The sequence below is a fragment of the Perca fluviatilis genome, chromosome 9 (assembly GCF_010015445.1).
Source record: "Perca fluviatilis chromosome 9, GENO_Pfluv_1.0, whole genome shotgun sequence".
Taxonomy (NCBI): Eukaryota; Metazoa; Chordata; class Actinopteri; order Perciformes; family Percidae; genus Perca; species Perca fluviatilis.
This window is the reverse complement of record NC_053120.1, coordinates 8,342,965-8,362,206: the sequence shown is the minus strand read 5'-3', so window position 1 is coordinate 8,362,206 and position 19,242 is coordinate 8,342,965. Positions and strand designations below refer to the sequence as shown.

General features: G+C 38.2%; 1 protein-coding gene across 1 annotated transcript; it reads left to right on the top strand.

Moving 5' to 3' along the window:
• The first annotated feature begins 1,688 nt into the window (after positions 1–1,688).
• On the top strand, positions 1,689–17,733 carry LOC120565616 (thiamine transporter 1-like). The gene is made up of 5 exons (XM_039811517.1): positions 1,689–1,880; positions 5,235–5,985; positions 15,459–15,651; positions 16,795–16,936; positions 17,569–17,733. Exons 1-5 carry the CDS (start codon positions 1,689–1,691, stop codon positions 17,731–17,733), a joined length of 1,443 nt encoding a protein of 480 aa, XP_039667451.1.
• Positions 17,734–19,242: the final 1,509 nt, after the last annotated feature.

Sequence of the window (19,242 nt, the reverse complement as noted above, 5' to 3'; positions counted from 1 at the left end):
GCCACATACAATATTAAATGAGGTTAACAGTTTACACAAAACAGTAATATAAGCTATTTAAATTAGCTGGACACATGGTTAAAATTTATTTGCTCCTACCAGTGTATCGCCATGTGTATTTTGTCCATACCAAGCCCCACCAATCGGTCTGAAAACGTCCCAGTTTGATAGTAAATGCCGTGAACACATTCTTTGTAAATCTTTACAATCATTCTCCGAAAGAACCAAGCAGGCCTGCCTTGTTGCACAATCCAAATGCACCATTTTCAGCGTGCAGCTTTCTAGCTCAAAGATTGTTGTTGTTTCCCTAAGAGAACAGAGAAGGACAACAGCGACACGCATTGCCAGAATTGTCAATGATCCAAACTATGTCTCCTGTGATCTAGTGTCATGGTTATTATCTTTGAGTTGGACTTGACATGTTAAATACCTCGGCAACATTGATACAGTAGCACATGAATGAAAACACAAGTATGCTGGTGCCTTGTAGATAAATTGGATGACCTTTTCTATCACTGGTTCTACAACACGGACTGATAATAAGAGCCTACTTTACTCAATAGACAAAATGTTAGTAAAACTGCATTACAATTTTACTTCGACAGTGTAAAGGTCAAAATTTGTGTTTCTGTATCTGCTCCCCCCAGCCATAGTCACTGAACAACACATGCTGTCAATATGACAACTTTATTAAACTGTAAATGCAAAATATATGAATAATATTTTACTCTCCAGTGACCTTGATGTTGAAAATTAAGTCATGGCGACAGTCTGACAGTTTGAGCTGAGGCAGAGCTTTCTGTTGACACCCCACTGGTGAGTCATAATTCGCTGTTGGATATTTTAAATTGCAGACTACAATAATTCTCATCTCGGGGAATGATTGCCTTGCTTATTTCTTTCTCTAAGTATTAAGAATTCACTGCCAAGGCAGCCTGCAAACGCCAAAACTGACTTTAAACTTATGAATTTGTTATTTATGACAGTCACAAAGAAAAAAACGTTGAATGTTAAGATCATTTAATCAGATGAGATACTCTGGAAAATTGAAATTTGGCAATATTTAATTTAGAGCTGACTTAATTTAGACCCTTTTTTTTAGCAGCCTGAAGAAGCTGCATTAGGTATTTTGTAAAATTATAGATTTTTTATTATCTATTAATTCTTTGATTAAAACAGTTGAAACATTACATGCATCACTTATATTGTTTGGTTTTGGACTCTGCTGGCTAATGGTGTCAGATACTAAAGAGGCACACAGTATGTCCATGCTGTGTGTGTGGTTCAGCATGGTGGTGTGTACACCTGCACTGAGACACACACTTATACGTATTCCTCGGCTTGACTTCCACCCCTTCCTCAATATATGCAGGAATGAGGGTGTTTTGTATAAAGACAGAGGAGGAGACAGTATTTATTATAACCTGCTGGAGCCCTGGGGACTCACCACCTCATATTTCATCTTAATATATCCTCACTCACAGCCTCATATTTTTTTCTGTCTCGCTGTAGCCAGGAAAACTTCAGAGGAGAGAAACAACAATGGCAAAGCAGGTGACTTGGTGTTCACAGTCAGTCTCACCTTGGCCTTATCTAGGGCTTCCATATCTCAACAGATTAAACTGCCTAAATTAGACCGTGCTCTCGACGGACACAGCGAGACGTCCCGGGGGAGCCGAAGAGGAACGATGGGTTTTGGCTGGAGCGGGGAGTGTGGCAGCAGGCCTTGCTGGGCAGGCCATTATATGCCCTGCCATGCTGGTTGGGTGGGCCCCACTGTGCCGCTCTGCATCTACGGATTCTGCTCCATGATGAGGCCTATAGAGCCCTTCATGACAGAGTTTCTCACGGGAACTTACAAGAATCTCACCACCGAGCAGGTGAGGTACTGAGCTATGAAATAAGATATGTCACTGCTGTACAATGATGGCCGCCTATTAGATTTACTCAGTTTTTGTATTTATGTACATACTATGAATCATGTAAATGAAGTGATGAATATAAAATATGAATCACAATAATACATGTTTAGGTTTTAAGGTATACTTGTTCATGTATCCTCATAAAAGTCAATATTTATATACCATCAACACCAATATCAATGCCATTATGACATATTACTATTCTGTTTATCACTTCAGTGGCATTCAGATGGCCATGATTCTGAAGTAGAAGCCTTTAGTAAACTGTCAGCTTTAATTGGAGATGATATTTTGTACAACACCGCCCAGTAACCTTGAAGAAAGATTTTTGGCCATTGGCTTTTTGGGCTTTCCTTTCATCCTTCCAAAAAATCAATAGCTCCAGTATCAGCCCCTAATGGCTACAGTGTTCATTACGTGCCACAACACAAGCAAACCATATATTGGTGATTTGGCTGTTATTGTAGACTTGTGTGGTCATGGGGGTCGTTTGCAGACATTAGCTTGCTTGTTTCGTGAATACTAACAATTTTTAACATAACATTTACGTATTTCTTCCTTTATGTTTCGTACCTGTCTCCTGACAGTCAAGGGGAAAGTTTGATCTAATGGTGGCATGAAAATAAGGTTCAGAAGGTCACTAAAATAAGTACAATTCCCCTTATGCTGACGAAGAATATACTGTAGAAATAACATTTCAAAGCAATCTGATCAGTCGTTAATATATATTGTCCTTTTCTGGACCAAAATAAAGGACTAACTGACTAATTAACATTACTACCATCATTCTTTTGTCCCAAAGGGCAAATGTGTAAAATACTTGAGGTTGTTAAGACCAGTGTTGGTAAAGTTCACTTTCTACATGAACTAGTTCAAAGTTGAGTTCACAAATTTTAAAATGAACTATAGTTAAGTTAATAGTTCATGCTTCAACATTTTGTTCACAGTTCCAAAAATTAACTAGATAATAGGTCATTTTTTCCATATGTTACTGCAAGCTATTATTTTTCAAAATTATTACCACAGCTCATATAGAACCACAGACTGAAATTATTTTTTTCAATTATCAGATTTCATCTTCATATCCAATCAGTTCAATGTGCCGTTTCAGGTTTGCTGTGGATGTTACTGATTTTCTTTTTGAAAGCCGGCGGGCAAAGTTTGCACAGAAATGTACGATTTTTCCCATCCTCACCGACCTTGTCATAAAACTCGTTTAAATGATCATACGAAGCCTCCTTGCTGCTTCGTCGCCTCCATGCTGCTTTTTGTTTTGATGACTCATGCGGCGGTGCGACACTGGTGGCTGGTGTTGCCAGATTGGGTGTTTTTTCCGCTACATATGAAGGCCTGGTTACGGTGTGTTTTAGCCAGGTTTTGGCCTGGAAGGCTCTATAGAAATCTGGCACCCTGTTGAACGAAGTTAAACTAAGAGAGCGTGCCGTTCACAGACACCAGAACGAACGGGTTCACAGTAACGTTCATCAAGCAGTAGGCTATTACGGTACGTTCAGTTCACGTTAGCCCAAAATATGAACGAGTTCATGAATTATCGTTCAATGAACACGTTCAGGCACAACACTGGTTAAGACTACCCGTTTGAAGTAAAGCAATCACGTTTCGTTAATCATTTAAGATTTCATCTCAAGAAGAATATTGTGCAGCTGGAGCAAAGTGATGTAAGCATAAACAAGACTAACATAAGCAGAGCTTTCCTGTTTACACCAGTGAATTAAAAGCTTTTGGAGGCGACTGAGGAGAACAGGAGAGCCTCTACAGTATCACGCCTCGCATGGTGGCATCAAAAAGAAACTAAATGGTGGTCCTTCACACCTCTGCAATGACAATCACTTTGTGATGCACAAGGCACTTTGTTCACGCAAATGATGGCAGGTACTCTCAAGGTGTACTCATTTCATGCTCCACCGTGTATGATGCAAATAACTTTTTCAACTCGTGGTCCCGAGTGGCTTTTTTCAGATTTCATAGGAAATGTAGATTGTAGAAATGTACTAAGTTTGTGAACAAAATACAGACCCCGTAAATATAATTTCCTGTTCCAACCATAAAGTACATTTGATACTAGAGTGAGTAAATTATGCTCAAAGTATATATTAGGCGTTTCAGGAAAGACTACTACCAACATGATACTGTATATTCCTGTTTTCACAACCTGAGGTCTTAAGGTGCATTTAGACTGAATACTTACCAACACTGATTTCTGCCTAACGTTTCTTTACAGAATGAATTCTTGAGTGTTTTTGCAGTTTGCATGTTAATTCACCACAAACACGCAATGTCTTCACTGTGCAGACTTTAGCTGTTAGCTAGCTAGACCTGTACTGATCTCCGAACTTAGTCTTTTTCTCAAGTTTCTCTCCTAATTGTACGTTTTTCGCTCAAATTCAAGCATCTCTATTAAAATGCACATTTGCTTAATCAATGTAAAAAATGTTCAGTTAACTTTTTCTAGCTATAATAAGGGCAAAACTGAATGAAGTTACCCCAACAACAATGGTACAAAAGTGCTGGTCAAGAGGAAAGTTTGACTGCATGGAAGTACTAAGAAAATGAAGGGGGCACCAAAGTAATTAGGATTTGTACTCTGGGGAAAGATGAATCAATAATAATATATAGAAAGTTAAATTTTTTTTGGTATAGTCCAATTTCAATATGCCATGTTCCTCAATATTTAAAAAAACAAACAAATATTTCCTCAAGGTAATTCTTAAGATTTGAAATTGCAAATAACCAGAAAATAATGTATTTTAGAGCACTTCAAGTAAAAGGCATTTAGAGGCATGGTCATACAAAAGGTGCTACTGAGTTGAATCATGGGAAATAGAATGCAGTGTTTTTGGAGCTTGAACCATACTAGGGAATGAAAATCAGAATAGCTTCACCATTGATTTTGACCTGTATTTTTGAAATCGTGTCACTGCCACAAAAAAAAAGCATCTTTGAAAATGAATTCAGTCAAAGCTAAAGTGGAACACAAAAAACAACTTAATGGGAACAGCAATTTAAGATCCATAGTTATGCTTAAAGGTACATGACTTTCAAGTTGGAGCTATTGTGTTTATTTGCATAATATTGAAATGTATCAAGTTGTCACATTATGAGCCGTCACCCATGCTGCTTCCTGTTACATTGTGTACATGCATAAGTCATTTTTCACTGACAGTGAATTGAGATAGAACAGCATCTGGTGTGCTGCTGCCACCGTGTTTCTCAGATACTCTTGCAGTCAGCAGTTAGGAATAATTTTTCTAAAAGATAATTAGGTCTCTGTCTGCCTTCCTGTATATCCAGGTGACCAGACAGGTGTATCCTGTGTGGACTTACTCCAGCCTGGTTCTCCTCGTCCCAGTCCTCCTGGTGACAGACTTCCTCAGGTACAAGCCTGTAATCATCCTCCAGGGGCTCTGCTATGTCACCGCGTTTCTGCTGGTGCTAGTTGGCTCGGGGGTCCACTCGGCTCAGTGGGCCTTTTTCAGCTACAGCATTGCCACGGCAGCAGATGTGGCCTATTTCTCCTACATTTACAGCGTGGTGCACACCAGCTACTATCAGAAAGTGACCAGTTATGTCAAAGGGGCCATACTGCTGGGCTACGCTGTGGGCGCTCTGCTGGGTCAACTGCTAGTGTCTGTGGGTGGGGTGTCTTTGTATTGCTTAGCTTTTATAACTCTCATCTCTGTCTCGGTAGCACTGATGACCTCCTTTTTCTTGCCCAGACCTCAGACTAATTTATTTCTTAGGGGAACAGATTCTGCACAACAGGGAAGCTCAGGTGAAGACAGTCATGACTCTGAAAGCCAAGACTTTTTCATGTGGGTGAAGACAGCTGCCAAGCATGTTGGGAGGATGTTCAGAAGGCTTGCATTGGACTGTAAGGAATGTTATTCCTCTGTGGCTGTGCTCTTCTTCTGCATATGGTCAGCTATGGGGACATGTGGCTTTTACCAGGTTACAGAGTATGTCCAGCTGCTCTGGATTTATATGCAGCCCCACAACTTCACTGCCTACAATGGAGGGGTAGACAGCATCAGCACATTGTCAGGTAACTAATGCACAATTATCAGCACCACTTCAACCTGCTAGAATATTAAGATTATGCTTAATGCATCAGTTATAATATTCCAATAACATAATAATTAATAATCAAAGCTTCAAGCAGCGACGTACAGGCCCTCGCACCTTTATGCGTGTCAGGGTCAGTCAACGCTGCATTTTTGTGTTGACACTGTGCACACAAGTTAGCTTTTATTTCCTGTGTGGAGCGTTGAAAATGGTGTATTGCAAATGTTGTACCAAGTGTAGGGGGCGGGGCAAGCAGTCACCAATGAAAAGGGAATGTCTCTGCAGAGTGCGATGATGCCTCACACAAGATTCATGAGATGTGAAAGTGGCATGCCAATGATAAAAAATAAACACAAATGCAATTGATTGTGCGTAATAATAATTCCTTCAGTTTCAATAGGGCCTTTGCCAACGTTTTCGGTGCTCGGGCCTTAGTAACAGTCTCCACTGGTTGCCTAGAAACCTGATGGGGATGACGAGTCTTTGAAGTTACTGCTCCTTGCCAAGAAATAGCCCAGCACATAACTCTCAGTAAAGCTGTTTCTACTCTTTGGTTTCTGTCCGTATTGAACAAATGAGAGATAAAGTCTTATATATTGAGCATTAGACGTGGTGGTAGGTGGATTTTGTTTGTCCATACATTTTCTTCAAAGCTTATGGCTGTTATACACATTCCACTACAGAAAATAATTGAATAAACAGACAGAAAGAAAACACAATTCCTTTCTATTATCAGTATTTCACAACCCCTAAAGTACAGCAGACAATAAGAGCAGCATTAATTAGACTATTTAATTGCTTGCTCTCATCCCCAGATGGGTATAGCAGCTGCTGCCATCCAGCCAGTACACTTTTATTGATTATAGTACTGATACATTCCTGTATTCCCCAGAAGCCAAAGGCAATTACTCTGTGTAAACCACATCCAGCTGTATGCCTTTCACTTGTAAATGGTTCTGCCCAACATGCAGTCAAGCTGTAGGGCCCTATGGCTGATATTTCCCCAAAGATTCCTGTTGTATTCTCCTCTGTTCCACGCTTAGAAAACATCCCTGAAGAAAAAACTTGGTGGAAACCGATAGGGAAAATATGAATATGGATTACCAGGATGATAAAATATGGCAGAAAAGCACAACATAATTTACTATTTTCTTAGCTTATTAATAACTGTATGTCCTGGAGCTTGAACACAACATTTTTTACTAGCTCATTAGGATTAAGATGAAACAAAATGTGTAAGCAGAACAAAGTTTTGTTCACTTGTATTGTTTTGTACAGTAGGATTTTCAAGGAGAGTAGTTACAGGGCACCTCACCCATCTATGTATCTATGGCCTCAAACAGTAATTAAGAATCATTTACACTTCAAACATATATTTAAGCCAATGGATAATGTATTTAGGACATAGTCCCAGTCAGGACATTCCCTTCCCCAGGTCAGGGATGTCCAAGGTTTTACATTTAATTTGGCAGGAAACTTGCTAAATATATTTCCGTTTAGATTCCACACACTGGAGCCCAAGGCGTGCAAATTCAAATTGTTCTGCCCCACATACAACACCTATACCACTCTAAAAAATCATTCATGGGATCAGTAAGTAAAGCTTAAAATCATGAGCTTTTACAGCATAAAAAAATTAATATGTTACATATACATGTTTTAGTAAGTTGATAACTTATTTTAAGAAGTAGATCAAAATGAAAATCATGAAAAGTGTCTCAACTTAAATACATATTGATTATGAATAAACACTTTTACCTTTTCTTAACAAGAGAAAAGAATTGAGTTAGTGCTACTTGTCATTCTACTGAGCATCTTTCAAAAGCTGAGTTCAATACTGAACTTGCCCAGACATGTTTTGCTGCTTGACCAGTCTTCTACAAGACAAAGGAAGAGGGGGAGAAACGAGTTTGCAAGAAAAGTGTCTTGGTGAGTATCTTTCTTTGTTTTATTTGCAACATTTACTAACTGTATAAGCATACAGAATTGGTTTTCACACACTAAAATTGAAGTTGTAGCTTGTCCTAAGCTAATTCACCAACTGTTGAGTTAGCATACTTTTAGCTAGCTAGTGTCTTAAGAGCACCATGCTTCAGAGCAGTCTTTTGTATCTTTTGTTTGCAGTGGTATCTTAATGATGTTAATTGGCACTGAACTGCCATTAATGTTTGCATTGTGAAAAAGCATGGAGTAAGACCAAAGCACATTTCTGTGCAGTTTTTTGCAAGCAGATTTCTTAGTTTTAAAATGAATTGGATTTGTAAAATTTGCTAATTTGAAACACCAAGAAGGACTGATCTCTTAAAACATTATAGACTTAGACATGGCCAACAGTTTTAATATTTATAAGGCTTTTTTTTTTTTAACTGATCAGTTCATTATTTGATTTTAATTCAAAACAATAAAGATTGTTAATTTGTACAGTCTAAGTCTTATAAACCTCATTCTTTGGTCTTTTTTCCTAGTGATGTAATTATTAAAAACCCAAATTCATAGAGGAACAGTTTAGCATATTTTTCTTATTCACAGGATGAGTCTGTGGAAAAAAGGAGAGAGGTTGCTATCCGTGGCTTAATGGTGTATCTTAGAGAAAAGGAGGAGGATCTCTTCAAAGAGCAGTTGGTAGGTAAATCAGACACTTAAGTTCAGACACACTGTACTTTGTGTTACTCTTGATTTTAAGTATGATGACTAAAACACTGACATTGATTCTGACCTACTTATGCCAGGATGCTGTGGATACTGTCAATGAAGTGATGAAGATTGTCATATCCAGAGGTGCCACCATGTCTGATCCACCCAGCGCGAGGATCTTCATTGAGGGAACAGAAGTCCTGCAAGTCCTGGACGTACCCAGAACCTGTGCCTTGCTAATTTGGCTGATATACGGACTCAACCTCAGCTACCCAATTGAACTGAAAAATACTTTTGAGGTATTTCAAAAGATATTCCTTGAGCTGGATGGAATGAAAGCCAGTCCGAGTCTTTAAAAAGTAACTGCTGTGCTAAAAATGTGAAGAATTAAACTGTCCTCAAATTCAACAGGATATGTTGCACTGTTATGTTTGTAAAGTTTTGTAAAAAACAGCACCTGCACTGTTGACAGTTGGCACTTCATTAGGTACACCTACTTACAATGCTTAGTGTTCTTGCCAGTTTTTTGGAAGTGTTAATATGTATCATACACTATTTAAAAAGTCCCTTGGAAACATGCCTCTATATTCGCCATGGAGAATAAATGTAGCTGTTTAATATGTTTTTTTCGAACACCAGCAACATTTCATTTATGTATTCCTTTTCACATGGTGCATGGTGTTTTTTTTATTTTTATTGTATTCTTTAACATGCACAGAGAATGAAGCACTGGATTCAGGGGATTGGTCCTCCAAAATTTACATTAATTAATAATTTGAGCATGTTCCTTTTTTTAAGGGCAACTTCCTTGTAAAAGCCTGCAAGTATTTGACTTAGAAGCTCCCAAACACACTTTTAATTTTGATTAAAGGGGAACTTTGGTATTTTTCAACATGGGCCCGATTTCCCGCGTGTGTGTGTGTGTGTGTGTGTGTGTGTGTGTGTGTGTGTGCCAGACTGATGGGGAAAAGAATATCTTTAATTGGTCCAGTATTGATGGAGAGAGCATCACCTGGCAGCCGCAAAAGGAGCTTAAACGTAGTTCTTAGGAGACTTGGTTTACACAGCCGAAACAAGTGAAGGGTAAGGGAAATGCTTTCCATACCATTCCCGGTTAAAACTGATTTGGGTGTGAATTTATTTATTTATTTTTTGTCTAAGTAGGCATGTTTATTTAGTTTATAAGTTATAAAATAGTACTATAATAATATAGTTTTTAAGTTTACTTTGCTTTTACAATAAAAGGTTTGATCATAAAAAAGGAATTGCTGTGTGTATTTTATTCTGGCTAAAGTGTATTAAGTTACTAACACAAAGTTAAGCTAACAATTTGCATGGACATTTCTGAGTAGAATGGAAGTAAAATAAATAAGTTAAAATAGCCAAAATTAAGTAATTTGACAACTTAATATAAACAAAACATTTTCATGAAATTTAAGTAGATTTACTTGTAGTCATGTTGATTGTACTTAAATAATTGAGTTAGTCTGACTATTAAAGAATCACGGAATTTACTCAATAATGGCTGAGTTGGAACTACTTAAAAAAGTCCATGCAAATTGTTACCTGAATTTTTTTAAGTTGAGCCACTATAATTTTTTTTAGAGTGTATGATGTTATCTAATTAGCGTGAAAAGCCAAACACAGCATGAGGCCACAAATGTGTCTTCATCTATGCCACACACATTACAAAATGATTGTACATTTACAACGTGTAAATAGGAACATGTTGGCATTATTTTGTCACTTATTCGGAGCAGTAGGCTAGTTGGAACCAGTCACCTGCAGGATCTGTTCTAGGCTAAGCTAATGCTGGAGCTGTCAGACAGCGTTACAGCACGGACGGAGATGAGAAGGGTATGTATGGACTTATCTAACTCTGGGGGTTACGGTGAATAAGCTAAAGTCCCAATAAGTCGGCGTGTTCCTTTAAGACGGACTTGAAACATTTAAAATCGATTCTTTAACCCCCAGGCCGCCAACACACATCCTATACGCATATTAAAGATTGACGTTCTCAGTAGAAATATATGGGCTTAGGAATGTTGGAAAGTATTAAGAGACAGCTTCAGTCTTTTCGAGACTTGGTGTCATTTGTTGACAACAAATGACAACAAATGTAATAATAAAATAGAACTGTTTGTGCAGAAATGTTATTTTTATTTCATTTATTTATTTTTTTTTGGGGGGGGGGGGGCTTGAGGGGGTCTTACCCAGGGTGTAATTCAATGTAGAACCGCCACTGCTAATGATGTCATATGGGTTAACACAAGTTGGGCTTGAAGACATTTTTACAGAAAGCATGCATTACAATCTGGGGGCATAGATTTAAAAAGAGGTTAGCATTTAGAGGCAAGGTCATACAAAGGATGCTATTGAGTTGTATCATGGTAAATAGAATGCAGTGTTTTTGGAGCTCTAACCATACAAGGGAATGGAAATCAGGATAGCTTCACTATTGATTTTGACCTTTATTTTTTTTAACCACACTAATGGGCTTGGCAAGGATCTATGGATGGCCATGTCAGTCAGTCTGTCCACTTCTTTGGTCCAAACTAAAAAATCCTAATTATGTAATCAGAATCAGCTTTATTTGCCAGGTATAAGGACACATACGAGGAATTTTGCTTTGGATTATACAATGCTCACAATTGGGTAATAGGTTGCTTTGGGATGTGGTACTGATATTCATGGTTCCTAGTGGATGAATCCTAATGACATTGGTGATCCACTAACTTTAAGATCTCTTTAGGGCCTCTTGCTGTCACATATAAAAAATATAGAGTAAGTAGCACTTATCGAAATAATCTGAGATATGAGCAACAATTTGGTATTGAGCATGCACCCCTGCTGTTTGAACATACTGTAGAACCCAGCTGCATTATTGATCCCTCTCTATGGAGCTGTACCGCTAGCTCCGGCTGACTTAGCTAAGCCTCCAATTGTGTCACTGCTGTGGAAACTGGTCTAATTATTCGGTCTCCATTTGACCCCACCTCTGCTAATCAGAGCCATGGGGGTTGTTTAAGTATGTCTTAAATACACCAAGGCCCGAGCGGTGTCCATGTTAGACTATTAGCACTGATTGACCGAATGGACAAGGACACAAAAGAAATGTACACATTTAAATGAGTGAAGCAATTATATCAAGCATCTCTTCATATTCTAGTGGATAAAGAGCTCTGGGTGAATAGATCCATGTCTCTGAGGACTCAGGGTTTTCCTATTTACACTCACCTGACATGTGGTGAGAGCAGCTTGGGATGTATTAGGGTGCCACCCTGTGGCTGAAATGAGAATCATCACTTTTTGCAAAATGATTGTTACCTGCTCAGAGTTTAACTAGTTTAATGTTGGTGTCAGAGAGGACTTCTATCGATCATGTATTTTCCTGCTACTAAACACTGTCATAGCTTCATGTATTAATGTTAGAATCTCCCTTTAAAAAGTGATTCCATCCTCTCATCTAAACATAACAATCACAGTTTGCTTAAGCTGCACACTGACCAGATGGCCGACCCTCGGCAGAAAGGCAGTTGGACTAATCAGTCTCCCAGAGTTGGTCAAAAAAGTGAGAAGCCTCTCGCTGCAGCCTGCGGGACATCAAGCCCCGCATTCAAGTTAGCCATTTTTTTTTTTTGCCTACGTTACTCCCCATATGCTCGAACAGACCAAGACAGCCTGGTAGCGAAGCTGATATAGCCTCTTCTTTCACATAAGATGATAGAAATTGATGTAGGCTAAACGCAAACGACATTTCATGCCACAACAGTGAACTGTAATTGGGCCCATGTACTTTTTCGTTCATTTGATTTCCGATTTTGAAACGAGTGGTTCGGAAATAACGTAAGACTGCTCCGGTTTTCATGAGCTTCTGGGGCTAGCTGTTAACTAGCTTGGAAGCTAACATCTAATGGCAGGCATGTTGCTAATTAGCCAATGCTAAAAAGTATGAAAGTGCTAGTTTCCCCTGCTTTCTATCAATATTCCTCTGTATTTGTCTATTGGTGTAGTTTGCTAACATGCTTGTAGACATGTAAGTTAACTGTTTGCTTGCTAGCTAAATCAGTGGTCAACACCTTTTATATTGTAACGTGAAAGCTTAAGCGGCGTTAGCTTTAGCTTAACTTCAGCCGCAACTTGCACTGCCCCGTTAAAATGCAACTTCTAAAACACAAAAATAACTACCGGATATAACGGTAATCACGTAGCGATTTTACTGTATAGACATCTGTATGTGTGTTCAACCGTTTGAAATACTTAGATCAGGTGTGTTACTGTGCAGGTAATATCCGAGGAGCATCTTGCATGATTGTGAACTCTACTGAACCAGAGTGAGAGACCATTTAAAGGCTCAGGAACCTGTTGCAGGTATTTTGGATTGATTAGAGTGGGACACTTTGAGCCTAAAATATTGAACCTTTTCACAATATTCTAATTTTCGGAGTGTTTTCATAAACTGTAAGCCATAATCATCAAAATTATAACAAATACAGACTTGAAATATCTCGCTTTGCATGTAAGAAGTCTATATAATATATTAGTTTTACCTTTTAAGTTGAATTACCGAAATAAATGAACTTTTGCACAATATTCAAATTTTTCGAGTTTCACCGTATGCTTCTGGTTCACCTGTTAATAAAGCAAATTTCCACCTTTGTACATATGGTTGTAATGGAGACTGAATTCTTGCTGTTAATATGAAAGTCCATAACAAAACAATACACCATTCTACTTTTGAGGGCTAAATTAAATGAAATATGGGTTGTTTTCCGTTTGAACACATTTTCATCAATATTAGCATGCTTTAAAATGACCCATTTTTCAAATTTGGATATCATTTCAAAATCAGAAATCAAATGAATGAAAAAATTACACGGGCCCAATTACAGTAACTACATGAAAACTTTTTCTTCAAAAAACTTTATTATTCAAGTACAGATGCATAAACACATTGAAAACATTAAATGCATACATACATACATGATATTTTCATTAAAGATATTTTAAGGCATTGTAAATGTTCAGAGTCTGGATGGCTTTCTTATTTGTTCGTCCTTTTAAAGTTTAAAAATATAAATCACTTTTAAATTGGTGATTGGTTTTCTTTGAGACCATTTACATTTATGGATATAACATTTTCCAAATAAAATTAAAAGATTCAAAATGAAAACATGGCATTTATCCAAATAATTTCCTTTATCCAAATAATTTCGTTCATAGTAAAAAATGCTACCAGGCTGTCTTGGTCCGTTCGGGTGAATGGGGAGTGATGTAAGCAAAGAAAAATGTCTTACTTTTATGTGACTTTCCCGCAGGCTGCAGCGAGATGCACTTCAAAAAAGTGCCTCGGAACACACTAAAGCGACGAGATGTAATACGTCTCCATAACAGCAGGCGGCGCTAATCTGTATTGTCGCCCAAAAATGAAAACCGGCAGCTGCTTGGACGAACGCGTCTGGTTTCTCTGGAAATTCAAAGACAGTCATGGCGGCTTATTCAGAATACAGTCTCATATTGTACTAAAATAGTTAAATAGTAAAACATTTTGCACAGAACATAGAACTTTTTGTGGACAGATAATGGATCACTATAAAATAAACTATATAAATTACTCCTGGTGTGGGAAATTCACACACATCTAAAGTGCAATGTTAGAACCATTTCCTTCTTTTCACATCTAATATCCAACAAAAAAAATGTGATTTTGGTTTTTGTTGTCGTCCCTCCACGCCCTACTTTTTCCTTGCAACCTTCAACCATGCAGTTGCTGAATCAGTCTTCATTTCAGATTGACAAAGGTCAGTTTAAAAGATTTTTGTCAGATTTTGAGAGACTCTAGTCACGCTGATTCCGCTCCCCGTTTCAGGGTTAGCACTCTACCAATCAGATGGGTCATTTGAGTCTGACTGCCGGCAGCACCCGCCCCGCCGATTATACATGTCAAATCAGCCAAAAAGAAGGCCGACGGCCCCTCAGATGGACAACCGCACAGAACACACCGAACAGACTCCAGTCACTGACCTCGCCAGACTGTCCAACGGCCGATAATCGGCTTGGTGTGTCAGCGCCTTTAGGTTTTGGCAACGAAACTACTTTAAGTTGAAAAACACAATAGGGTTAGGGTTAACCCATTTGTTACGGTACTTCACTTCTGGTTACACATAACGTAGTTCCATTTGTTCCGTGAAGTAAAAGAAAAACTTGTCATTTACTTTTCTTTCCAAATGAGACACAAACCCCAGTCTCCAGGGTGAAGTCCTGTGTTTGTTTGACCCAAAAAACCTGAATATGAGTCATAATTGCCGACTGTACAAACAACATATAAAGTCTCCACACAACATGACCTATATATTTATATATATATATATATACACACATAATACATATAATACAACTATATTTACACCATTATCTAACCTTACAACATTTTCTTTATTTTGATTTTGTTAAAGCGAAAAAAAAAGTGACGCAAACGTCGACATTAAATGACAAAACTTATTTTTTGTGTTTTAGTTGTTCAGGATACTCTTATATAATGTTTCTGTTTGTGTGGCAGCTTCATTACTTTAATTTTGAGTATTGTGGGGATTTTAGAATGTCTGGCAAAATTGCTAATAGAAATAGACATAGAGATATCTGCTTGTATTAGTTTATTTCTGTGCCTGCATTAAAAAACAAAACATTTGACCAATAATTAGATATCAGCTAAACAGTTATGTTGTACATTGGTCTCTGAGGTCTTTCTTTGCAACCACATGTTTTGATACTCCTTAATTCCCCCATGCACTGACTCATAGTGATGGTCTTCTCCTTTAGGAGCTGCAGCCACTGTTGCTGTGGGACACGTGTCTCTGGAGTGGGCTGTGTGGGGGGAATTGGTCCTGGGGAGTTTCACGTTCCTGATCGCTGGGGCTTTATTCCTAATGGATCTGACTGACAACATCTGGATCAGCTACACATGCTTCTTCATCTTCAAAACAGTCTACATGCAGCTCTCCACCATCTGCACGTAAGAATGCAATATGGATTTGTCAGCAGCAAAACATTTCACAAATGCTATGTATATGGGTGAACACATGCAAGAAGCTATTGTGTAGGATTTAAATATGTGATGCCACAAAATGTTCTGTGTTTTAAACAAGTCTAGATGTGCCTTGTGAACCATTATGGGCTGAGAATTATTCTAACCCTATTTAATGTTGTTGTAGCACAGTAAACGACAGATTTGCTTTACTGCACTTTCTTGGGTAATTTAGGCCCCATCCGTGCGTAATACTCAGATTGTGTAAAATTTCCACCCTGAGCAAGTTATAAGTCAATTACATCCATCACTACACCAACAATAAAATACTCTTTTGGTTGTTTTCAACCTGGGTTATTTTCCTTTTATTTTTTATTATTGTGACATGTGTTCATCTTGTGTGGGACTAAATGAAAATGTTCAGTCGAATAATTTTTAGCTAGGGATGGCAATGTCACTCTGACGGATGGTCAGTCCACCACGTTGGTCCTGTCAATCTCAACAACTACTTTTAGGTGAAATACTGTATATCGACAATTTTGGATGGATTACCATGAAATTTGAAACAGATATCCATGTCTGCAGAGGATGAATCCTAATAATGTTTTGAAATTTGTGGTTTTGAGTGAAATCTATTTTGGATGAATTGACCGGAAACAAACAAACAGGGGTCAACAGATGAAACCTTGTATTGGCCAATATTTTTGATTATGAATAAATACCTGCAAAACTAATGACATATCCATCATCCTCAGCTCTACTGTCAAACCCAAACTAAAATGGTGAATATGGTTAATATAACGTACTAAACATCAGCATGTGAACATTGTAATTTTGAACATGGTAAAATACTGACGTTAGAATAAAGCTCATGTACAGCATTACAGATCCATTACTATGGCTGTAGACCCTTTGTCCTGTTATAATTAGGTGGTATGGACACCTTATTATAGTTTTCAAAACATATCCTATTCTGATTCATCATTGTTTCCATATGTGATTGTCCTTTGTTGTATGTCCTTTGACATTTGACCCTTGACAATAATATAAGTAATAACTGATTTAATCTTAGCATATTAGCACACTTTAATTTTCCTGTTTAGCATCTCATGTACAGTGTGTATATCCCAGTTTTCAGATAGCCAAGACACTGAACAGGGAGCGCTATGCATTGGTATTCGGCATCAACAGTTTTGTGGGCACAGTCCTCCAGAGTGTCCTCACCGCCATCGTCATTAGCACCAAATCTCTACAGCTTACCATCACCTCACAGGTACGGCAGTAGGCTACTCACAAATCATACAATGAGTTTAGGAGATGATTTGAGCTAATTATGACCATGTACGGTACACTGTAAGTATAATATTGAGTAGTCTATATCAACAACGTTTCACTTCCAGGATTGTTCAGGTGCCGTCGGAAATTCCACTGGAATTTCCGCTGGAAGTACCGCTTTCTTTGTGTTGAGGACTATGGTTAACTGCTCCTCAGATCTATGCAGGGTAAGCTATCTAGCTAGCTAGATAGCAGCTAGCTAGACTATCTGACAAATCAGAGTTTTCAGACTAAAAAAACCTTTGAACGTACACGTTCCACCAAAACAAGTTCGTTCTCGAGGGCATTTTGCAGAGGCACAGTTGCTCCGACCATCCCTTAACGGCAACCAAGATGATTGTGATTGGTTTAAAGAAATGCCAATAAACCAGAGAAACTTTTTCTCCTATCCCGGAATGCTGTCTGGACTAGCCAGACCCTCCTCCGCAGCGCTGTGGAGGAAGGAGGGGAAAACAGGGGAACACAGGGGAAAACAGACCACCAGAGACAAAAAAGAATGATTGAATGAATGAATTCATATATTTGTAAGTCATCATCCACCGTGCAAGTAATCCTCTCATGTATTTTCAGTTCCTGATCTACGCCTCGTTCTTTGTTGCCATTTCCTTGCTGTTCACAGTCAGAGGTGTGTACACTGTGATCCACATGAAGCATTCTGCTGGAGGCAACCAGGCAGAGAGAGCCAGCAACCTGCCAGAGGCCTCACATGTGTGTGGTGGAAATTCTTATACATAGGGTGAGATCTGAAATAAGGCTTCACTCAACAACATCTTTTAAATATTTATTCTTTGCGCAAAGAAGGTTCAGTTCATCAGGAGAGTCTGAAAGAATGAACAAAGAGTTTTGGGAGAGCAGCATCCTTATCTAGTTTCTATAAGGCTGAAAGGGAAGGTAGAGAGAAAGTCTGGTCGGAACCAGTTCTGACTATCTTGTGGAATTCAAAGGTCAAGGAGCACTAACACATCATCTAGTTGGAAACATTTGTGCTGAAGGCAGAAACTGTGAATTGTTAAAGCAATAGGCAAGGCAAGGCAGCTTTATTTGTATAGCACATTTCAGCAACAGGGCAATTCAAAGTGTTTAACATAAAACATTAAAGAGCAGTTAGAAGACAATTAAAAACAATTTAAAAACATTAATAAACAAATTAAAAACATTAAAAGACAAGAATAAAATTGATAGTGCAGTATAAGAATAAAAGTTACAGTGCAGTATAAGAAATTAAAGTTAATAAAATCGATTATTTAAAGAAAAGCAACATCAAAAAGATAGGTCTTTAGCTTAGATTTAAAAGAACTGAGAGTTGCAGCGGACCTACAGGTTTCTGGGAGTTTGTTCCAAAGATGTGGAGCATAAAAACTGAACGCTGCTTCCCCCTGTTTAGTTCCGACTCTGGGGACAACAAGTAGACCTGTACCAGACGACCTGAGAGGTCTGGGTGGGTCATAATGTAGTAGCAGATCAGAAATGTATTTTGGCCCTAAACCGTTTAGTGATTTATAAACCAGTAAAAGTATTTTGAAATCAATTCTTTGAGGCAATGGAAGCCAGTGTAGAGACTTCAGAACTGGAGTGATGTGATCCACTTTCTTGGTTTTAGTGAGGACTCGAGCAGCAGCGTTCTGAATCAGCTGCAGCTGTCTGATTGATTTTTTAGGGAGACCTGTAAAGACACCGTTACAGTAGTCAAGTCTACTGAAGATAAAAGCATGGACAAGTTTTTCCAGATCCTGCTGAGACATAAGTCCTTTAACCCTTGATATATTTTTAAGGTGATAATATGCAGATTTTTTAATTATGTTAATGTGGCTTTTAAAATTCAGGTCTGAGTCCATGACTACACCAAGATTTCTGGTTTGTTTTTTACATTGTCGTTTGAAGCTGAGCGCTGACTTTCAATCATTCCTCTTTTGCTCCAAAAACAACCACCTCCGTTTTTTCTTCATTTAATTTAAGAAAGTTCTGGCACATCCAATCATTGATCTGTTGAATGCACATATTTAATAGAACAACACACCTGTAATTTACCATTAATTAAACAACTAAAATGTGAATTGCCATTTCATGCGTGAAGACCCTCAAAAGTTTTTTATCATAACTGTCATCAGTTATTACAGAAGCATATGTTTTTGGAGATGCTTACATACAGTAGATGTACATCAATATATGCAATTCATCAAAAAGTGACTGTGGTTGAGTTATTAATCAGTGTGTCATCAGAAGCATCCAACTTATCGATTTCAC

What these genes read in the sequence shown, in the direction of transcription:
- LOC120565616 (XM_039811517.1), top strand. Translation starts at nt 1,689, where the DNA reads ATGGGTTTTGGCTGGAGCGGGGAGTGTGGCAGCAGGCCTTGCTGGGCA. An exon ending in AGAATCTCACCACCGAGCAG is followed by an intron (nt 1,881 to 5,234) that starts GTGAGGTACTGA and finishes CTGTATATCCAG; the next exon opens with GTGACCAGACAGGTGTATCC. An exon ending in AGCTTACCATCACCTCACAG is followed by an intron (nt 16,937 to 17,568) that starts GTACGGCAGTAG and finishes ATGTATTTTCAG; the next exon opens with TTCCTGATCTACGCCTCGTT.